Source organism: Pagrus pagrus (assembly GCF_965226575.1).
Source record: "Pagrus pagrus genome assembly, chromosome: 22".
NCBI lineage: Eukaryota > Metazoa > Chordata > Actinopteri > Spariformes > Sparidae > Pagrus > Pagrus pagrus.
In genome coordinates, this window is record NC_140204.1 from 3,442,791 (window position 1) to 3,460,577 (window position 17,787).

The 17,787-nt window shown below is 40.5% G+C and overlaps 2 protein-coding genes across 13 annotated transcripts in view; both read right to left on the bottom strand.

The window, feature by feature from the left end:
- The window catches only part of LOC311251657 (Fc receptor-like protein 5), a 45,094-nt gene that overhangs the window by 17,756 nt on the left and 9,551 nt on the right, over positions 1–17,787 (bottom strand). For 6 of the 12 annotated variants that reach the window (XM_084344204.1, XM_084344205.1, XM_084344209.1 and 3 more), the window contains one exon: positions 8,541–8,783. In XM_084344204.1, coding sequence (XP_084200330.1) covers positions 8,541–8,783 — 243 coding nt within the window. Of the gene's footprint in view, positions 1–746; positions 780–1,288; positions 1,672–8,540; positions 8,784–9,298; positions 9,566–10,077; positions 10,378–13,087; positions 13,121–13,535; positions 16,158–16,659; positions 16,938–17,787 lie in introns of those variants that run through there. The other 6 variants (XM_084344202.1, XM_084344211.1, XM_084344210.1 and 3 more) reach the window with 6 other exon arrangements.
- On the bottom strand, positions 6,080–8,471 carry LOC311251778 (uncharacterized protein; the record flags this gene model as incomplete). The annotated part of the gene is made up of 8 exons (XM_084344421.1): positions 6,080–6,575; positions 6,776–6,826; positions 7,510–7,583; positions 7,677–7,692; positions 7,858–7,908; positions 8,028–8,101; positions 8,195–8,259; positions 8,391–8,471. The coding sequence occupies 8 exons, from the start codon at positions 8,469–8,471 to the stop codon at positions 6,568–6,570; spliced, it is 420 nt and encodes a 139-aa protein (XP_084200547.1). The 3' UTR covers positions 6,080–6,567.

Genomic DNA, 17,787 nt, shown 5'->3' on the forward strand with positions numbered 1-17,787 from the left:
AAAGCTTTTTTTTCAAGAGAAATTAAGGTTCATTTTTAAAAGTGTTTCATTCTGTAATACTTATTTTGACCACAAGAGGCAGGAGTGCACCACTACTCATGTCCTGAATAGATGAAAAGCGTCCATGTTCGTCCAGGGGAGTTTTAATAATTTAAATTTCATGACTCAGTCCAATGTAACTATAGCCAGTGAACGTCCTAGCTTGCATGGCGCCCTGAGCGAAAAAAAACGCAGATTTTATTAACCTCAGTATTTTATTTAATTGCTACGTTAGCATTGTATTATATATAGTAGCTCAGTGGGTAGAGAGGTGACTAGCATTCAGGAGGTTACTGGTTCGAATCCCGGCTCCCCTGGGCGGAACTGAGCTACATGTCGAAGTATCCTTGAGTCCCGAAATTGCTCCTGATGTGCAGTTGGCACCTTGTGTGGCAGCCTCTGCCATCAGAGAGGGCCCTGCGATGAGCTGGCCAGTATCACATTTTTTTGTTTTTTTTCATCAATTGCAAAAATTTAATAATAACAAATAATCATTTTGTGTATTACTGACACAATAATTTCAGTAATATACAGAAATGTACGATTATGAAAAATCACTCATACGTCATATGGTGTATTGATCGATCGAGGGAAGTAATACGTACGTAAAAAAAAAACAGAAAAGGAGGAAGTGATCAAGAGTGATACAGTAGGTGATAAACAGGGAAAAAAAACCAATTAAAATTAGAGAAAAGACAGTTGATCACCTTCAGCATGTCCGTAGAGGAGTGTATTCAGCACTAAAACAAAGATTAAAACTTCATTAGACCAGAATCACAGGCATTTAAAATCCAGATATAAACAGCATCACACATTTCTGTGATGATATTCTGCTACAGAGCTACAGAGAGAGGACACACATTTTAAAAAACTATATCAGTAATCAATAAACTGAATTCCAAAGATATATACATAAAAATACCTTTGGACCATATGCCGTACAATCACTGTGCAAATATGTGTGCAAAAGCCAGTGTAAAAATAAGCAGTCAAGTAGTATATTAAACAAAAGTCTCCACTCTGAACCAAGAAACAAATCCTGCCTATATAACCACCATGTTGATAACAAACATGAGTCTGCCTCTGAAAGTAAGCAACGTACTCACAGAATAACCCGAGCACAGAGAGCCAAGTGTGCCCCATGTCCACCTCCAACTGTCGCTCTGCTTCTGAGAAAAACTTCTACTTTGCATTGATAATAATCCAGGAAAGAGAGCTCCTCCTCTCCTTTTCCACACAACTCAATCACCTTCACTTGTGGCTTTGGCCGCAGCATACTTTGACGTGTTCACACTTCCTGCCCACTGCAGCGACATATAAGCTCGTCTCTAATGCACGAGCTGTGTGCCTGGTCCCTTAAGATAAGAAAGTACAAGAAGTAATTATGATGATCTTGAATCACATCATATACGAACTAACAACACATTTTGTTTACATATGCATGTTATGGAGAATACGCCCTCTGCTCTTGCACCCCCCAGTGCCTGTATTGAGATGAGGTGTGTCTGTATACAGTGCGTGCATCAGTGTTGACGCTGAGGCTCTGCAGAGATTCACATCTCCAGACTCCATTTTGAGTTGTGGCCTGTTTCAACTCCCACATCCAAAGTGTGCTTGTATTTCAATCATTTATACCTTCTGTACTTATTATTAAATAAAGCTTTTTTTAAAAAACAAAAAGTTGCCACAGAGAATGAGTGGGAGGCACATCAACACAAGGTTGGTGGTTTAGATTCTGCCTCCGGCTACAACTACAACTTTTAACATGACTACTGCTACTACCACTACTACAGCCTTTATACTACTACTATGTTCAGGTGAACGACCAAATCAATACGTACATTTCACATCTGCATGAGTTCACAGTAAGCAGACTAAGTAATGTGACATCATTTCTCAAAACATGAAAACATGCTATATATACACTGTGGTGTAAGTGTAAGTGTGGGTATCACAGCACAGATCTCTGTAAGAGGAACTGCGAAGATGAGTTACACTACACAGTGCGATGACTGATTCTCATCTCTTTCTGTGGCAACCAAGAGGTGTGAAGTCAATCATTAAAAACATCCTGAAGAAACCCCCTTGATAAAATTTTAGGGTTAGTGTTGCTTTAAAGGTTTAAAATGGTATTTCAGATGTCAAGTGTCTCGTATCCGTATGTTTCTCTCAACACAACAAGTCTCAAAATGGAGTGTTTTCCTGGTGGTTCCACGGACCACAAGAAACAGTTTATATTAGGGACTGTTATCTGTATTTGTAAAATTTGAGTATATATGGGGTTGCTTTTAAGCAGGAGGAGGGGGGTGGAGATGGGAGGAGGGGAGGAGTGGGGAAGGGGGGTTGGTTGAGGGGTTACTTTTAAGCATTGAAGGGGAGAACCGTAGGGTTTAAAGTGGTTAGGGTTAGGGTAAACGTAATGGTTAGAGCTATATTAGTGTAAAGTAGAGAGGGGAAAAGGAAGGGGGGAGAAAAAAAAAGAAAAAAAGAGGTTTTTAGGTTTAGGCGTTAAGGAGGGGAAGATTAGGGTTAAAAGAGTAGGGGTGGTTAGGTTTTAGGCATGAAAGAAGAAAAGAAGAGCCTTGAGTTTAAAAGGGTTAGGGTTAGGTGAAGTGGTAATAGTACTCATAGTCTCGCCCTATGTTGACCAACGACAACATAGTTTTTGTGGGAAACAAGGCAAGGCACTGGCCGACGCAGGTTAGTCCCCAGGTCACCTCCCACTTGCAACATTTGCCATATTAGAGGAGAAAAGAAGGAAGATGAGAATATGGGAGGGGGAGGGGGGGAGGAGGAAAAATTGGGGAAGAGAGCTATCCACCTTTGTGAATGTAAATGGCAGACCAAAGCCAAAGTGCTCAAATATTTCGAATAATTGGTTGTTGATTAAGTCTTTTAGGTTTAGGCATTAAGCAGGGGAAGGTTAGGGTTAGGATAAGACACAAAGATTGGCATGTGAAAAAAATGAAGAGATGTAAAGTAAATGAGGAGAGAGAGAGAGAGGTCTCAGCTGCCGCAAGCTAGCAGCTAGCAGTTGTTGACGTCGACAGACAGCTTTATCTATGTTAGTTACTTTTCCATCTACGGTGTAGAACCCATGAATTGATCATCAACCTGATGATGTTAATATATAATAAAGTTTTAGACGTTTCATTGACCTGTCTCTGTATTAACTTAAATCACATGTCCTTGTCATTGCTACCTGGTAAACTCACACTGGTACACTGTATTACCATCCTTTAAGAAGTAGACGACTCCCTGTACAGCTCAGTGCTATAGTCAGGACTTACTGTTACAGTCAATGAACAGTGGTCTGAAATACTAAAATACTCCTCTTCTTGATTTACCACTGAATATAGTCACATTTAAAACCAAAAAGGTAGTAGTCTGTCTTTCTGTAATACACATTTTGACCACAAGGGGCTAAACTGCACCACTACTCATATACTAAATAAGATGAACAGCATCCATGGTACTCCAGTAGAGTTTCATTTCTCTCTGCACTCCAAACACAACATGCATCTATTATATGTTAACAAGTTATGCAACATGACTGTCATGTTTCTTTTGGCGAGGAATATGTCAAACATGGTGTCAATCTGCCCCTAGTGTCACAGGTGGAGTTCTGGGTATTATCACATCAAGGATTTACATTTTATGACCTCAGACATATTATTATTCATATTCTGATATGAGCATTTTCTTGTTACACAATAGTTTATGGTCAGGGTTCAGTGTCAGCTGCAGCAGTTAGAGTACAGTGTGTTTGTGTTTTCTCATGTTTTATGATCAAAATGCCATTATGATATCAACAGTAGTAGTTACCAGCAGGCTCCAGCAGGGGGAGCATACAACTGTCATAATAATGGTTAATGGTAACCTGTGCTTTAGGAGAATGTGTATAATAATAAAAATAATTCATAGTTATGATATAGAATTGGATGCTGTTCATTGAATACTGCAATTATGATGCAATGCTTATTTAATCAGTCCTTCAACTAACAGCTGAACCACTCAGATAGATCTAAATCACCACTGAGGCCCATCAGCTCATTTTAGCTTGTTAAATACTCCAGAGGGAGGTCCACATTTCACTGGTGTGTCCAACAGTTTCATCCTAGAGGTGTGAGGTCAGGCCTGGCTGCAGGATGAAGTGACTGAGGGGGCTGTTAAATATTCTGAGGGGGCAATTTCTCTTTCTTTTTTACTGCCGCTGCACCGAAATCAAACACAGGAAACGTTACTTGGCTTCAGCAAGGCTAGTTTTGGTTCGGTTGTTCACAGTCTATATGAATGAACGTCACATAAATAACATCAGCTCACAACTACAATACAAACCACATTCACAGATATAATCTCCACATGACCTCTGAACAGTGGACTTGACCTTTCACACGTGTAGCACACAAGAAGTAGTCGCCTCTCACATACAGCTCGTCTGGCTAATGTCCAAACAGCCCAGAGTAGCAGAGCATGTGTGAACACTGCTGTATGGATCAGAACCACAGTACGTGTGAACGTTGGTCTGCCTGTAAACGGTGACGTCGCATGTAAATACGTTTCGATCATAGCTAGCTTAGCTAACGTTAGCTACAAGCTGACGATGCTAACATGTCAGTGTTGGGTTAATACACACGACAGCAACATAAGGAGCTAACGTTAGCTACGTTGAGAGTAATAAAACATTTCCCCAACAACACAAACCGGCTCATTACCTGTCCAACAGAGAAACAGCTAACATGGCGTCCGTCTTCAGGACTTCGGCTCCTCCAGTTGTCGCCATCTTTGAACAGCTACTCCAACGTTGACTCGTTTCACCTCCGGAGCCACCGACGTCTTTTTGTTTGTAGCTTCTCCAGTTCGGTCTGTTTTCTTGCTGTGTTTGTCAGTACAAGCTGCTGCAGCTACAGCTGCTGATGAGAAGTCTGTCTGTACTTTCTGTCTTTCTTGTCCTAAACAGCTGCAGCAGCGCGGGGAAGAGACTCCGGTCACGCGCAGTGAGTGATGGGCGGAGTCAGCGCAGGGTGGGCGGGTCAGGACAGGTTGATTGACAGGTAGTCTGTCCATACAATCTCTTCTGGCTGCTACATCTGATTGGATGAAGTTATTACAGAGCTGTCGCTGTCAGAGACCAGGGGTTGTTTGTGTTTCCATGTTGTTTTATGTTTTGATTGCTGTCGAGCAGCACTGTTGAGACATTTCATACAGATATAATAAAAATGCCTCTGAACAGAATGACCAACTCCAGCTTCAAGTTAAAGTCTCAAACAGCTGTGGAGCTTTCACAGGAGGCAGGTTAGTGGAGTTGGTATGGGGCCGTCCACTGAGGCTGACTGGGAGCAGCTGGACCCCAGTGCTCCCAGTAACAGTATAAACAGGTCTACAACATAAATGTGATATAATATCTTTCTGTAATGGAAGATAAAGGATCTCTGCTTGTGTTTGTTTTTTTCCTGAAGACATCTAACATGACAGTAAAATAAGTCAATATTTTTCTTGAAATCGATCACAAATGTCATCCTATACTGGCTGAATGAGACACCTGTTTTTATTGGATTTTAATTGAATTTGTATTTTTCATGAATATTTTAAAGAAAAGTCACTATTTTTCATGAAAACATCGGCCAATTTACAATCGTTTGACCAATTGAGTCGAAAACAGCAGGTGGCGACAGTGTGTTATGTCTTAAATGCTATTATTGCCCCCCGGGGACAAATACAGTTTTTTGAATTGAATTGATTATTTATGACCCACCAGCACTGTGTAACTGAATGAATACATATTAAATGCAGTTCCTGTTTTCACCGCATGGTGGCAGCACCACTCTGTGACTCTCTCTGGCAGTGTGAACCATGCTGTGACCCTTGACCCTAATTTCTGCCATGACAACTGGAAGTAAAAATTGGAAAGTTGATACCGACACAAATATGAAGAGACTTCAAACTTAAGTAACTCCAGTTATTTTCCTTCTGTTCCCTCTAAATCTATGAGGAACACTGCTGACAGCTTGTTGCTGGAACAAGTTTATTGATGCAAAAATGGTCAACCACCTTTTAAAAATACACACATATATGTAAAAAAGCCATTTTTAAAATAACAGAAGAAAGCTTGTATGTGGAACAGGATGTGTTTTTCACATAAAATACATTAAATGTTATAAATGTTTAACTCTTTTTAGTCAGAAACTACAAAAGATGCTGACTTTAAAGTTGCACTATCACCTCGTACCGAGTGTCGAGGCAACAACAAACAACAACAAAGGTGTCAGAACATACCGGACGTTAACAACAAAACATTTCAGTTATTATATGTGATAATCTAAACTCTTAATACCAAATACAACAGAAGATTAAAACCATATGATACATTTATTTTAAATGAGCTGCTATTAGATTAACTTGACAAAATACTGTTTGTTATTTGGACGGCACAGCTGCACACAGTGATCACATAACAGCTGTGAAAGTACACAGATGGAGTTTTTCATGTTGTCGTCCGTTCCATTGGTTTAGTTGATACAGATTTCTTTATTGACCTGAAAGAAAAAGCAAAGCCAACAAAAAAGAGACCGAGGTTGATGTCAAGATTAACATGTTGTGTCACATTTCTCCCCCCTCTCTGTGTTTACGATCAATAAAAGAACACATGAGAAGGATTGTCAGTGAATCATTGACAGTTAATAGTCTTCTAGTATTTCTTGCAGCTCCATGGTGAATAAAAAGGTATAAACTGTACCATGTTCAGCTTCTTGACGGCCTCCGATTGTGTCATAGAGACAAACATCACCTACAGAGAAATGAAAATCAAGCCAAAGTTCGTTTAATCACTTTAACTGTAAACAACAAATGAATCATGCGAGACCTCAGATTGTTTTGATCATTTAAAATGTGTTTATAGGCTCAAACAGACTGAGACCACGCAGCAACTCTATTTTCATTTGATTGCAAATGATAATATCATCTTAACAATTTGAGGTAAAAGTTGATTGTTTGAAGAATTCTGGTATTTCTTAACCCTCCTCCAGTCTTTGGTCTCGCTTCACCAACTAAGAAGTGGTTTAGGAACGGCTGATCGTCCTCGAGACGACTACAAGACAGCTTTCCTCTGTCAGACTTCACCTGTGTGTATTTATCAAATTGTGTATCTGTGATGAAGTTGCTTTTCTATCTTTCAGGGAACGAAGCTTGATTTATTGATCTTCTGATGGTGTGGTCACTTTGGGTCTGTGTTTGGATACAACTGATCCAGTTTCTGTCAAGTGTTTTACAGTTTGTATTGTTACATGCACTGCCCCTTTACAAAACTTGAGTCTGGAAATGATTTGATGCTAAGTCTCACACTTTCTGAGCACTTTCTGATTATTTCCAGGTTTACGTGACAATATTAGAGATTTCCAATGGTCTCAGACTTCTGGACCCCACTGTATAAGTATATAAGATCAGATTTATAATATTAGTTTAACTGCTTACCGTGGAGAAGAGCGGAGTAATGATCATTCTTGTGGTCAACACCATCTGCGTTGGCGCTCTCAGACTGGACTGGTCTACAACACGTATCAGATACAGAACATTTAAACAGGAACATAAAAATGTGTTGATGTTATGTTGAAAATGAGACGAGAGAGTGTTGCACCTACCTGACGAAAACTGAATCTGTGAAAGAGACATTTGCTGTTAGATGTGTAACTCAGTCTAAAATATGTCATTTCAGACAAATAAATATGCTCAAGGATTGTCAACAAGTCATTTACAGTTAAATAAAATAGTCTTCTAGTATTTCTAACAGCTCCATGGTGAATAAAAAGGTATAAACTGTACCATGTTCAGCTTCTTGACAGTCTCCGATTGTGTCATAGAGACAAACATCACCTACAGAGAAATAAATATCAAGCCAAGGTTAGTTTACAATAGTTATCAAACAAACTAAGATTTTTTCAGATTACTGAACATATAATATGTAGAAAATAAAGATTAGTTTAACTGCTTACCATGGTGAAGAGCGGAGTAATGATCGTTCTCGTAGTCCACACGATCTGCGTTGGCGCTCTCAGACTGGACTGGTCTACAACACGTATCAGATACAGAACATTTAAATAGGAACATAAAAATGTGTTGATGTTACGCTCAACATGAGATGAGAGAGTGTTGCACCTACCTGACGAAGACTGAATCTGTGAAAGAGACACTTGTTGTTAGATGGTTGTTATACTGCTGTTCTATCTCATGACATCAGAGTATGTGTGTGTGTTTGAATCATTAAAAAACATGTAATAATAGAAGAAGAAGGTCTCACCCTTGGACGCTCTGTAGCAAAACAAAACGAGCAGAGGAACAAGAACGACTCCACAAACCAGCCCAACAATCAACAGGACAGGAAATGAAGAGCTTTCAGGCCTGGACACTGCTGGAATAAATAGTGAAACAATATTCATCTGAATATCTTTTGAGTCAAATAAAAAAAAAAAACAGCAAAAAGCAGCAAGTATTTTAATCCTACTCACCCTGAACTGACATCCAGCTCTGTGCTGACTCTTGTCCTGAGTGTTGACACTTGTAGAATCCTTCATCTGACTTTGACACTGCAGAGATAATTAACTCCCATCTGCTGTCACTTTGAATCACTTTCTCATTGTGATAGAAAAACACAGTGGAGTTAAATGTTTGACGTCTTAATTTGCAGCTCAGACTAACAGGATCTCCTTCAGTCACAGGACGGGCCGGGCTCAGCAGAATAATATCTGCATCTGTTAAACAGTCAAAGAAGACCAGGTTTCAGTCAGAGATCAGCTGGTTGAGGAACTTGAGAATGAGTGGATGTAGAGAGATGAGAAAAGACACATACTGGGTTTGTTTCTTTGACTTTCCTCATTGATTTAACAGTGATCATAAAATCTGACGTTTCATCTTCATACGCCTTGTGTGTCTTACTGTTCAAGAACCCTTTCAGTTGGCTGAATCTGCAAACTCACAGCTAAATATCACTAAATCCTTCACACTGGACTTTAAATGGTGATCATGGACCTAAAAACTGAAGAACAGATCAGCCACAAATCTATATTCTATATTTATACATGGTTAAAATCACAGTGTGATTAAATACTTAACTATGTTTATTAAGTGAAAACAATTAATGAGTGTAGAGATCATGAAGCAGAGTGTTGGGCAGAACTCTTAACATGTCAGTGTACTGTACTCCTCAACACACAACGGGATGTTTGAAACAATGAGTCAAAGAAAAACTAATGTAATGAAATCATACCCTGTACAGTGATGTTGACTGCGTTACTGAACTCCCCTGATCCAAACTCACACCAGTACACTGCATCACTGGACCTGTAAGTGTTCATGTTGCATGTTGATCCAGTCATTGTCCCCGAGCCGGAGCAGTCCGACCAGTATCTGTTCTCATTTAACGTCACCACTGTCCACTCAGCAGAGTTTCCCTCACAGCTCAGTGAGACAGAGTCAGAGGTGAAGTGTTGAGCTCTGTCAGGACTCACTGTGAGAGACGCTGATGAGTGAATAACTGAAAAACAACATGTGATAAGAGGTCAAACAGAGCACAGAGATCTTCAGATATAAAACGCCTCAATTCAAATAGTCCTTAGCTTTGTTTTTATTGCAACAAAGTTCAGTGTTTTGGTGAAATTATGATTCCTACTTTGACCTCTTGCTACCATTTTGAGTACATTTTAAATGATAGACAACCAAGTGACTACAGCTGCTGTAAGCAGAAGAAGAGCTGAAGTATCCAGACTAAAAGTACTTTTTGCACATGAGAGCAGAGTTTTAGCCGAGATATCATATCTCTTTTTGTGTTTTATGTTAAAGAGTGAGGACAGAAGGAAACAAGTCAATTCCACCCAGTAAGGTGGAAAGCATGAAGTTTAGCTTGACGCTAGTGAGAGAGACAAGATCATAAGACCACAGTAAATTAATTTTCTTTTTTTCAAGATACTGTATGTTTATCATCATTTAGAAACAAGATGAACAGAGCTGATATAACATCTGTTTCTTAAGAGAGAGAAACACACTGACCTGCAGACCAGGCAAACTTAGGGTTACTGGTATGAGTGTAATACACTGGATCTCCTCTTCCAGCTCTGCACCTATATCCTGCTGTGCGTGTCTGTCCATGAACAATGTAGGAATCCTGTTCAGTCCCACTGCTGCTGCCAGGTAGCAGCTTATAGCTGAAGGAGTTTGCTAATGGACCAGGAACAATCTTATACCAGTAGAACCTCCATCCTGCAGATGGATCTTCAACACTGCAGTTCAGAGTTACTGAGGCTCCAGCACTCAGCCATGATGGAGACCCAGTGAGGACAGGATCGGGTGCTGTTGGAAAATGATTTTTTAAATGAAAACATGCATTGATAGTGGATCAGATACAAGGAAACAAGGTGAGAATTTTGTACATTTTTTGGGGGTTTGTGTAAGAGTGAAAAAAATGTTCAGGATGGAATTTTATGTTTCTGTAGGTGTCAAATCAAGTGATAAACATTTTTTCAAGAGTAAATTAAGGCTCATTTTTTAAAGTTTTGCATTCTGTAATGCTCATTTTGACCACAAGAGGCAGAAGTGCACCACTACTCATGTCCTGAATAAGATGAAAACCGTCCTTGTTCCTCGAGGGGAGTTTTAATTCTCTCTGCACTCTGAACACAAGACACATCTATTACACTGTATGTTAGCAGGTTATGAAACATGACCGTCATGTTTTTTAGCGAGGAAAATGTCATACTTGATGCTAATCTGCCGTTAGTGTCACAGCTGGAATACTGTGCATTATCAGCCTTCTCATCAATGTTCTCTACAGTGAACAGTGATTCACAGCCACAACTGAGAGGAAGTGCATATTTCTGGCCAGTGTTGGCAATAACGGCGTTAGAGTATAACGCTGTTCACAAGACATGTTGGCGTTATTTTTTTCAGTAACGGGTAATCTAACTAATTATTATTTCCATCGTTACAACGCCGTTACCGTTACCGACAATTAAATGTGGCCCGTTATAAACTGAAGCTACTTGTTGAAGCTGTTGTCATCCGCACAGCTGAGGAGGGAGGGGCGAGACAACCGCATAAGTGATGGTGATTGGCTAAGGTAGAGTAAGAGTTCGTAAGACAATCAGTGGCAGTGTTCAGTTTACACACAAACCACACACGCACACAGCAGCCTCACACACACACCCACTAGCAGAGGTAAGCTGCAGCAATGGCGAGTCCGGAGGGAAAGTTGGCGTTTTCAAAGTGGAAGTACAGACACTAGGTTTAATCTCCTTGAGGTAAAAGGCAAGAACGTACATGTGAAGTGTACATTATGTCCCAGAGCGAAGTGTTTGTCCACGTCCGTTGTAAGCAACCCTAATCTAATGAAGCATCTCTCAACGGCACACGCTTCTACAAAACTAGTGGCCAAAAACACCGTTGTTGACACTGTTGATGATGATAGCAGGCCAGGTGTGGCTAACGTGAGCTAACAAAGAAGGACACGGAGCCACGCCGTCCAAGCAGCTAAAGCTGGATTTTTCTGCTCCAGCTTCACAAAAACGTATGACACAGACTGAACTGAATGCAATGATAGGCAGGTATGTTGTTGAGAACATGCTCCCGTGAGCAACAGTTGACTCAGAAACCCTTGTGAAACCCGCTTAGAAAAAAGTCCACATTCTTAGACATATTTAAACAAATTTTTTTTTTAAAAAGTAACATAATAGTTACTTTCCCTGGTAACTAGTTACTTTTATAGTGGAGTAATTCAGTTACTAACTCAGCTACTTTTTGGGAGAAGAAACTAGTAACTATAACTAATTACGTTTTAAAAGCAACGTGCCCAACACTGTTTCTGGCACAGAAAACGAGTTGTATGTGTCTGAGATGGAGGTTAATTCTTCCTTTCACGTTGTCCTTCAGCAGTGTGAGCACAGTGACAGTCTGAATCCATCAGCATTACGCACAAGTGCCACTGCAGTATTTCTATGTTTACAGCAATCACACTGACTGCTTCATGTGCCCAAACTATGCACGACAACCAGTGGTGACCCTCAGCCTGGGATATCATTTGAAGATGGAAGTTTGGTACGTGAACACTATTTATTTATTCACTGAAGTGTAGTTACGGTGAACTCGGCCTACAGATTCATGATCACGACTCACAATGAGGAGTGCAGGTGGAGAGGATGATCCACATGAGCTGACTGGAGAAGGTGTGGAGACTGCACCGTCTCCAGTGCGCTCTGTGCCCCTGACAGCACAGCCGTGTCCACTGCGGCAAATTCACACAACAACTACATGAAAACTAAAATCGTACTTGGTGAAATATGCACAGTATCCATTGTTTAATGCTAATTGATTTAATCTTGGATTTCTACCATCAATTATGATCACTGCATCAGTTAGTTACCAAACAGTCCGGCCCTCTCCACTGCGCTCCAGGACAGTGAATGATGGCACAGCGCTCAATGGGATAATACTGATTTAAGGTTTGTGTTGGCTGATATTTTCACAACGGGAAGGTGTTTATGCAATAATTATTACACTTCACTACATGCACTAATACGGAAGTGCAAGTACTTGAGTAACACTGCTGGTTTGAATGTTTAAGACAATGTATAATTGATGTATAATTAAAATAATTAAAAACAAAAACATATGTTAGAACTTGTGTGGAGTGGAGCACTAGGAAAAAATTCTCACTTGCCCCTCAGGGCTTCTGTAAAAATGACAGAAAGTTCAATCTACATCAAACATAATATGTTGAGCTTTATCAGTCAATAACCTTCCACGGGATGTATTGAGTTCAGACACTAGACTGTTTGGATCACAGCAATATGGAAGAACATTTTCATCATCCCTCTTTGTTAGTCTTGTGTCTAATGTCTAGTTTATCATGCAGACTGGATACTACAGGTTGTATTACAGGTTCGTTGTGTGCTGAGCTTAAGATGACAATAATTCTGATTCTAACTAATTTGTTAATATTTTTTTTTCATAATTTTGACATATAGGACAAACATCATCAGTAAATATAGAAAAGATAACTAGTCACCTTCAGCATGTCCGTACAGGAGTGTATTCAGCACTAAAATAAAGATTAAAATTTCATTAGACCAGAATCAAATACAAAATCCAGCTGGAGTTTCATCAGTGGCAACTATTGTTTATCAATCAACAGTATCACACAGCTCTGTGATGATATTCTGCTGCAGAGCTACAGAGGAAGGAAACACATTTAAACACTCTTCAATATATAAAGGCCTGGTAAATAAGCAATACACGTAATTCCACAGCTATATACATAATACCTAAGATCATATACTGTACATGCATTGTCCAGGTATGTGCAAAAACTAGTGCGTAAGTAACTAGTTGAGTAATATACTTAACATAATCCTCCAATCTGAACCAAGACAAATCAGCAAAAAAGCTCACGCCTACACAACTACTACACTGATATAAATACTGAAAATCACATAGAAAGTCACAGATGTACTCACAGAGGAACCCGAGCACACCGAGCAGAGTGTGACCCATCTTCACATCCAGCACCGACACTGACACGCTGTTTCTGATCAAACTTCCTACTTTGGATTAATACAAATGCAGCAGAGAGAAAAGAGAAGTTAAACTTCTAAGGAAAGTGAGAGCAGAGTCTTTCATCAGCTTCTTCCTCAGAATGTCTGTCTGACTCTGTTCTTGCCTCACTTTCACACGAAAGCTCAAACCACTGCAGCTGTGTTGACATGTTTACATTTCCTGTCCACTGTGAATGAATTGTCAGCTCATCTCCCTCACAAAGGTTTGTTCCTCATCCTTATCTCACATGCAAGAATCATAAGATCATTGGATTTAATCAGATAACAATAACACTTTATTGTTAGCTAATCTGAACATGTTATGCCGTCCAACAGTTCTTGCATCCACAGTGCCTGTATTTCAATGAGGGTGTGTGTTGTGTGTGGAACAGTGCAGTCAGAAAGTACATTAGACATAGACATTTTCAGCTGCAAAAGAGTCAAAGAACATGAAAAGTTTAAAATCAGATTATTATTACTTAAAGAGTACTACGACTTTTTGAGAATGAGTCTCACAGGTAACCTTGACTTGGCCTCCTGGGACTTAATGCTGCATTCCAGAAACATGGGACACCACCCGCCCGAGTTGCTCTTACGCGAGAACGTGGCGTAATCTCCTGGCTTGTAGCACTTTTAGCGTTCCCGTTTGTCTCGCTACACGACGAGTCGGGGAAGAACATGGACGCCATCAGGGCAGTAGCAGGCTAGTCATTGTTATTGTTAGCTACATTAGCCTCTTTAGCAAACCAGCTCAAAAACAAAACTTTACATTGTATTGCACGCACAGCAAGACCTTGCAATGCATAAATTGGTGACTTGACTATAGCAGCAATGTAATCAAGTGTGTAAGAGCATTTAAAATCGACATTAAAATGACCAATGTGGTACAGATACAAAGAAAATACATCAATTGCGGGCGCAGCCATCTTTGTTTGTCAAGTCGGTGAAATGTCGCGAGACAGCTGCAAGATTTGCGAGGGGGTCTGTAGGTTGACCTAGCCTTTTAGCCTAGCCGCAGCCGTTTGTTGTTCTTTGGCCAGCTGTTCCTCTCTCTGCCTCCGCATCCTCCTTTCAACAAGCTCCTCATCCGTGTACTCTGGCTCAAAACGGTAAGTACATCCATCATAAACAAAGTCATCGTCTACCACCTCAGAATCGGAAAAATATTCAGCCATGTTGCAAAAAACTAGCAGTAGCAAACTACAGGTAAACGAGTAGGCTGTCGCGGGTGCGTGCGGCTTTCAGAGATGAAATCATCCAGGTGAGAGGTTAGTAGGTCAACCTACAGACCCCGGATGTTGATAACAGGCAACCCCGGACTCAAAAGGGGAATAGCACTAGCGTATCATAACAAAGTATTGGTGAAATGAACTAGTTTCGTGGCAGATAATGCGTTATATAGAGGCTGCGCTTCGGTACCCCGATGACTGGCATTATATGGATATACGCGGCGCTCCACTGGATCTAATTTCGTACAAACTACTCCAAATGACACCAAAGTTATCTGGGTGAGTAAATGATCGTATTTTATGCTAGAAATAAGGTCCAGGTTGTAAAAAACGGCAATTCCCCTTTAAGAATAAGACTCCCTGTACAGCTCAGTTCTACAGTCAGGACTTACTGTTATAGTCAATGAACAGTGGTCTGAACAAACTAAAATACTCATCTTCTTGATTTACCACTGAATATAGTCACATTTAAAACCAACAAGGTAGTAGTCTGTCTTTCTGTAATACACATTTTGACCACAAGGGGCTAAACTGCACCACTACTCATATACTAAATAAGATGAACAGCATCCATGGTACTCCAGTAGAGTTTCATTTCTCTCTGCACTCCAAACACAACATGCATCTATTATATGTTAACAAGTTATGCAACATGACTGTCATGTTTCTTTTGGCGAGGAATACGTCAAACATGGCGTCAATCTGCCCCTAGTGTCACAGGTGGAGTTCTGGGTATTATCACATCAAGGATTTACATTTTATGACCTCAGACATATTATTATTCATATTCTGATATATGAGCATTTTCTTGTTACACAATAGTTTATGGTCAGGGTTCAGTGTCAGCTGCAGCAGTTAGAGTACACTGTGTTTGTGTTTACTCATGTTTTATGATCAAAATGCCATTATGACATCAACAGTAGTAGTTACCAGCAGGCTCCAGCAGGGGGAGCATACAACTGTCATAATAAGGGTTAATGGTAACCTGTGCTTTAGGAGAATGTGTATAATAATACAAATAATTCATAGTTATGATATAGAATTGGATGCTGTTCATTGAATACTGCAATTATGATGCAATGCTTATTTAATCAGTCCTTCAACTAACAGCTGAACCACTCAGATAGATCTAAATCACCACTGAGGCCCATCAGCTCATTTTAGCTTGTTAAATACTCCAGAGGGAGGTCCACATTTCACTGGTGTGTCCAACAGTTTCATCCTAGAGGTGTGAGGTCAGGCCTGGCTGCAGGATGAAGTGACTGAGGGGGCTGTTAAATATTCTGAGGGGGCAATTTCTCTTCTCTTACTGCCGCTGCACCGAAATCAAACACAGGAAATGTTACTTGGTTTCAGCAAAGCTAGTTTTGGTTCGGTTGTTCACAGTCTGTCTGTATGAACGTCACATAAATAACATCAGCTCACAACTACAATACAAACCACATTCACAGATATAATCTCCACATGACCTCTGAACAGTGGACTTGACCTTTCACACGTGTAGCACACAAGAAGTAGTCGCCTCTCACAAACAGCTCGTCTGGCTAATGTCCAAACAGCCCAGAGTAGCAGTGCATGTGTGAACACTGCTGTGTGGATCAGAACCACAGTACGTGTGAACGTTGGTCTGCGTGTAAACGGTGACGTCGCATGTAAATACGTTTCGATCATAGCTAGCTTAGCTAACGTTAGCTACAAGCTGACGATGCTAACATGTCAGTGTTGGGTTAATACACCCGACAGCAACATAAGGAGCTAACGTTAGCTACGTTGAGAGTAATAAAACATTTCCCCAACATCACAAACCGGCTCATTACCTGTCCAACAGAGAAACAGCTAACATGGCGTCTGTCTTCAGGACTTCGGCTCCTCCAGCTGTCGCCATCTTTGAACAGCTACTCCAACGTTGACTCGTTTCACCTCCGGAGCCACCGACGTCTTTTTGTTTGTAGCTTCTCCAGTTCGGTCTCTGTTTTCTTGCTGTGTTTGTCAGTACAAGCTGCTGCAGCTACAGCTGCTGATGAGAAGTCTGTCTGTACTTTCTGTCTTTCTTGTCCGTAAACAGCTGCAGCGGTGCGGGGAAGAGACTCCGGTCACGCGCAGTGAGTGATGGGCGGAGTCAGCGCAGGGTGGGCGGGTCAGGACAGGTTGATTGACAGGTAGTCTGTCCATACAATGTCTTCTGGCTGCTACATCTGATTGGATGAAGTTATTACAGAGCTGTCGCTGCCAGAGACCAGGGGTTGTTTGTGTTTCCATGTTGTTTTATGTTTTGATTGCTGTCTGGATGTTTGGACATTTCATACAGATATAATAAAAATGCCTCTGAACAGAATTACCAACTCCAGCTTCAAGTTAAAGTCTCAAACAGCTGTGGAGCTTTCACAGGAGGCAGGTTAGTGGAGTTGGTATGGGGCCGTCCACTGAGGCTGACTGGGAGCAGCTGGACCCCAGTGCTCCCAGTAACAGTATAAACAGGTCTACAACATAAATGTGATATAATATCTTCCTGTAATGGAAGATAAAGGATCTCTGCTTGTTTTTTTTATTTTTCCTGAAGACATCTAACATGACAGTAAAATAAGTCAATATTTTTCTTGAAATCGATCACAAATGTCATCCTATACTGGCTGAATGAGACACACCTGTTTTTATTGGATTTTAATTGAATTTGTATTTTTCATTAATATTTTAAAGGCAAAGTCACTATTATTCATGAAAACATCGGCCTATTTTTTCATTAGCTGTAACCATTCAGCAACAACTACTTAAGAGAATGAATGTTGCCAATTTTTTCCCAGGGTCTCTTCGATGTTCAGGACAAGTTAAAACCCGATCCAGTGCAAAATAAGCAATTGGTTAAGTTCAGAATACCCATACAGCAAAGAGCCTCAGGTCAGACTTGAGCCAGTGGCCACTGCAGGAAGTACAGGGCCTCTCTACAC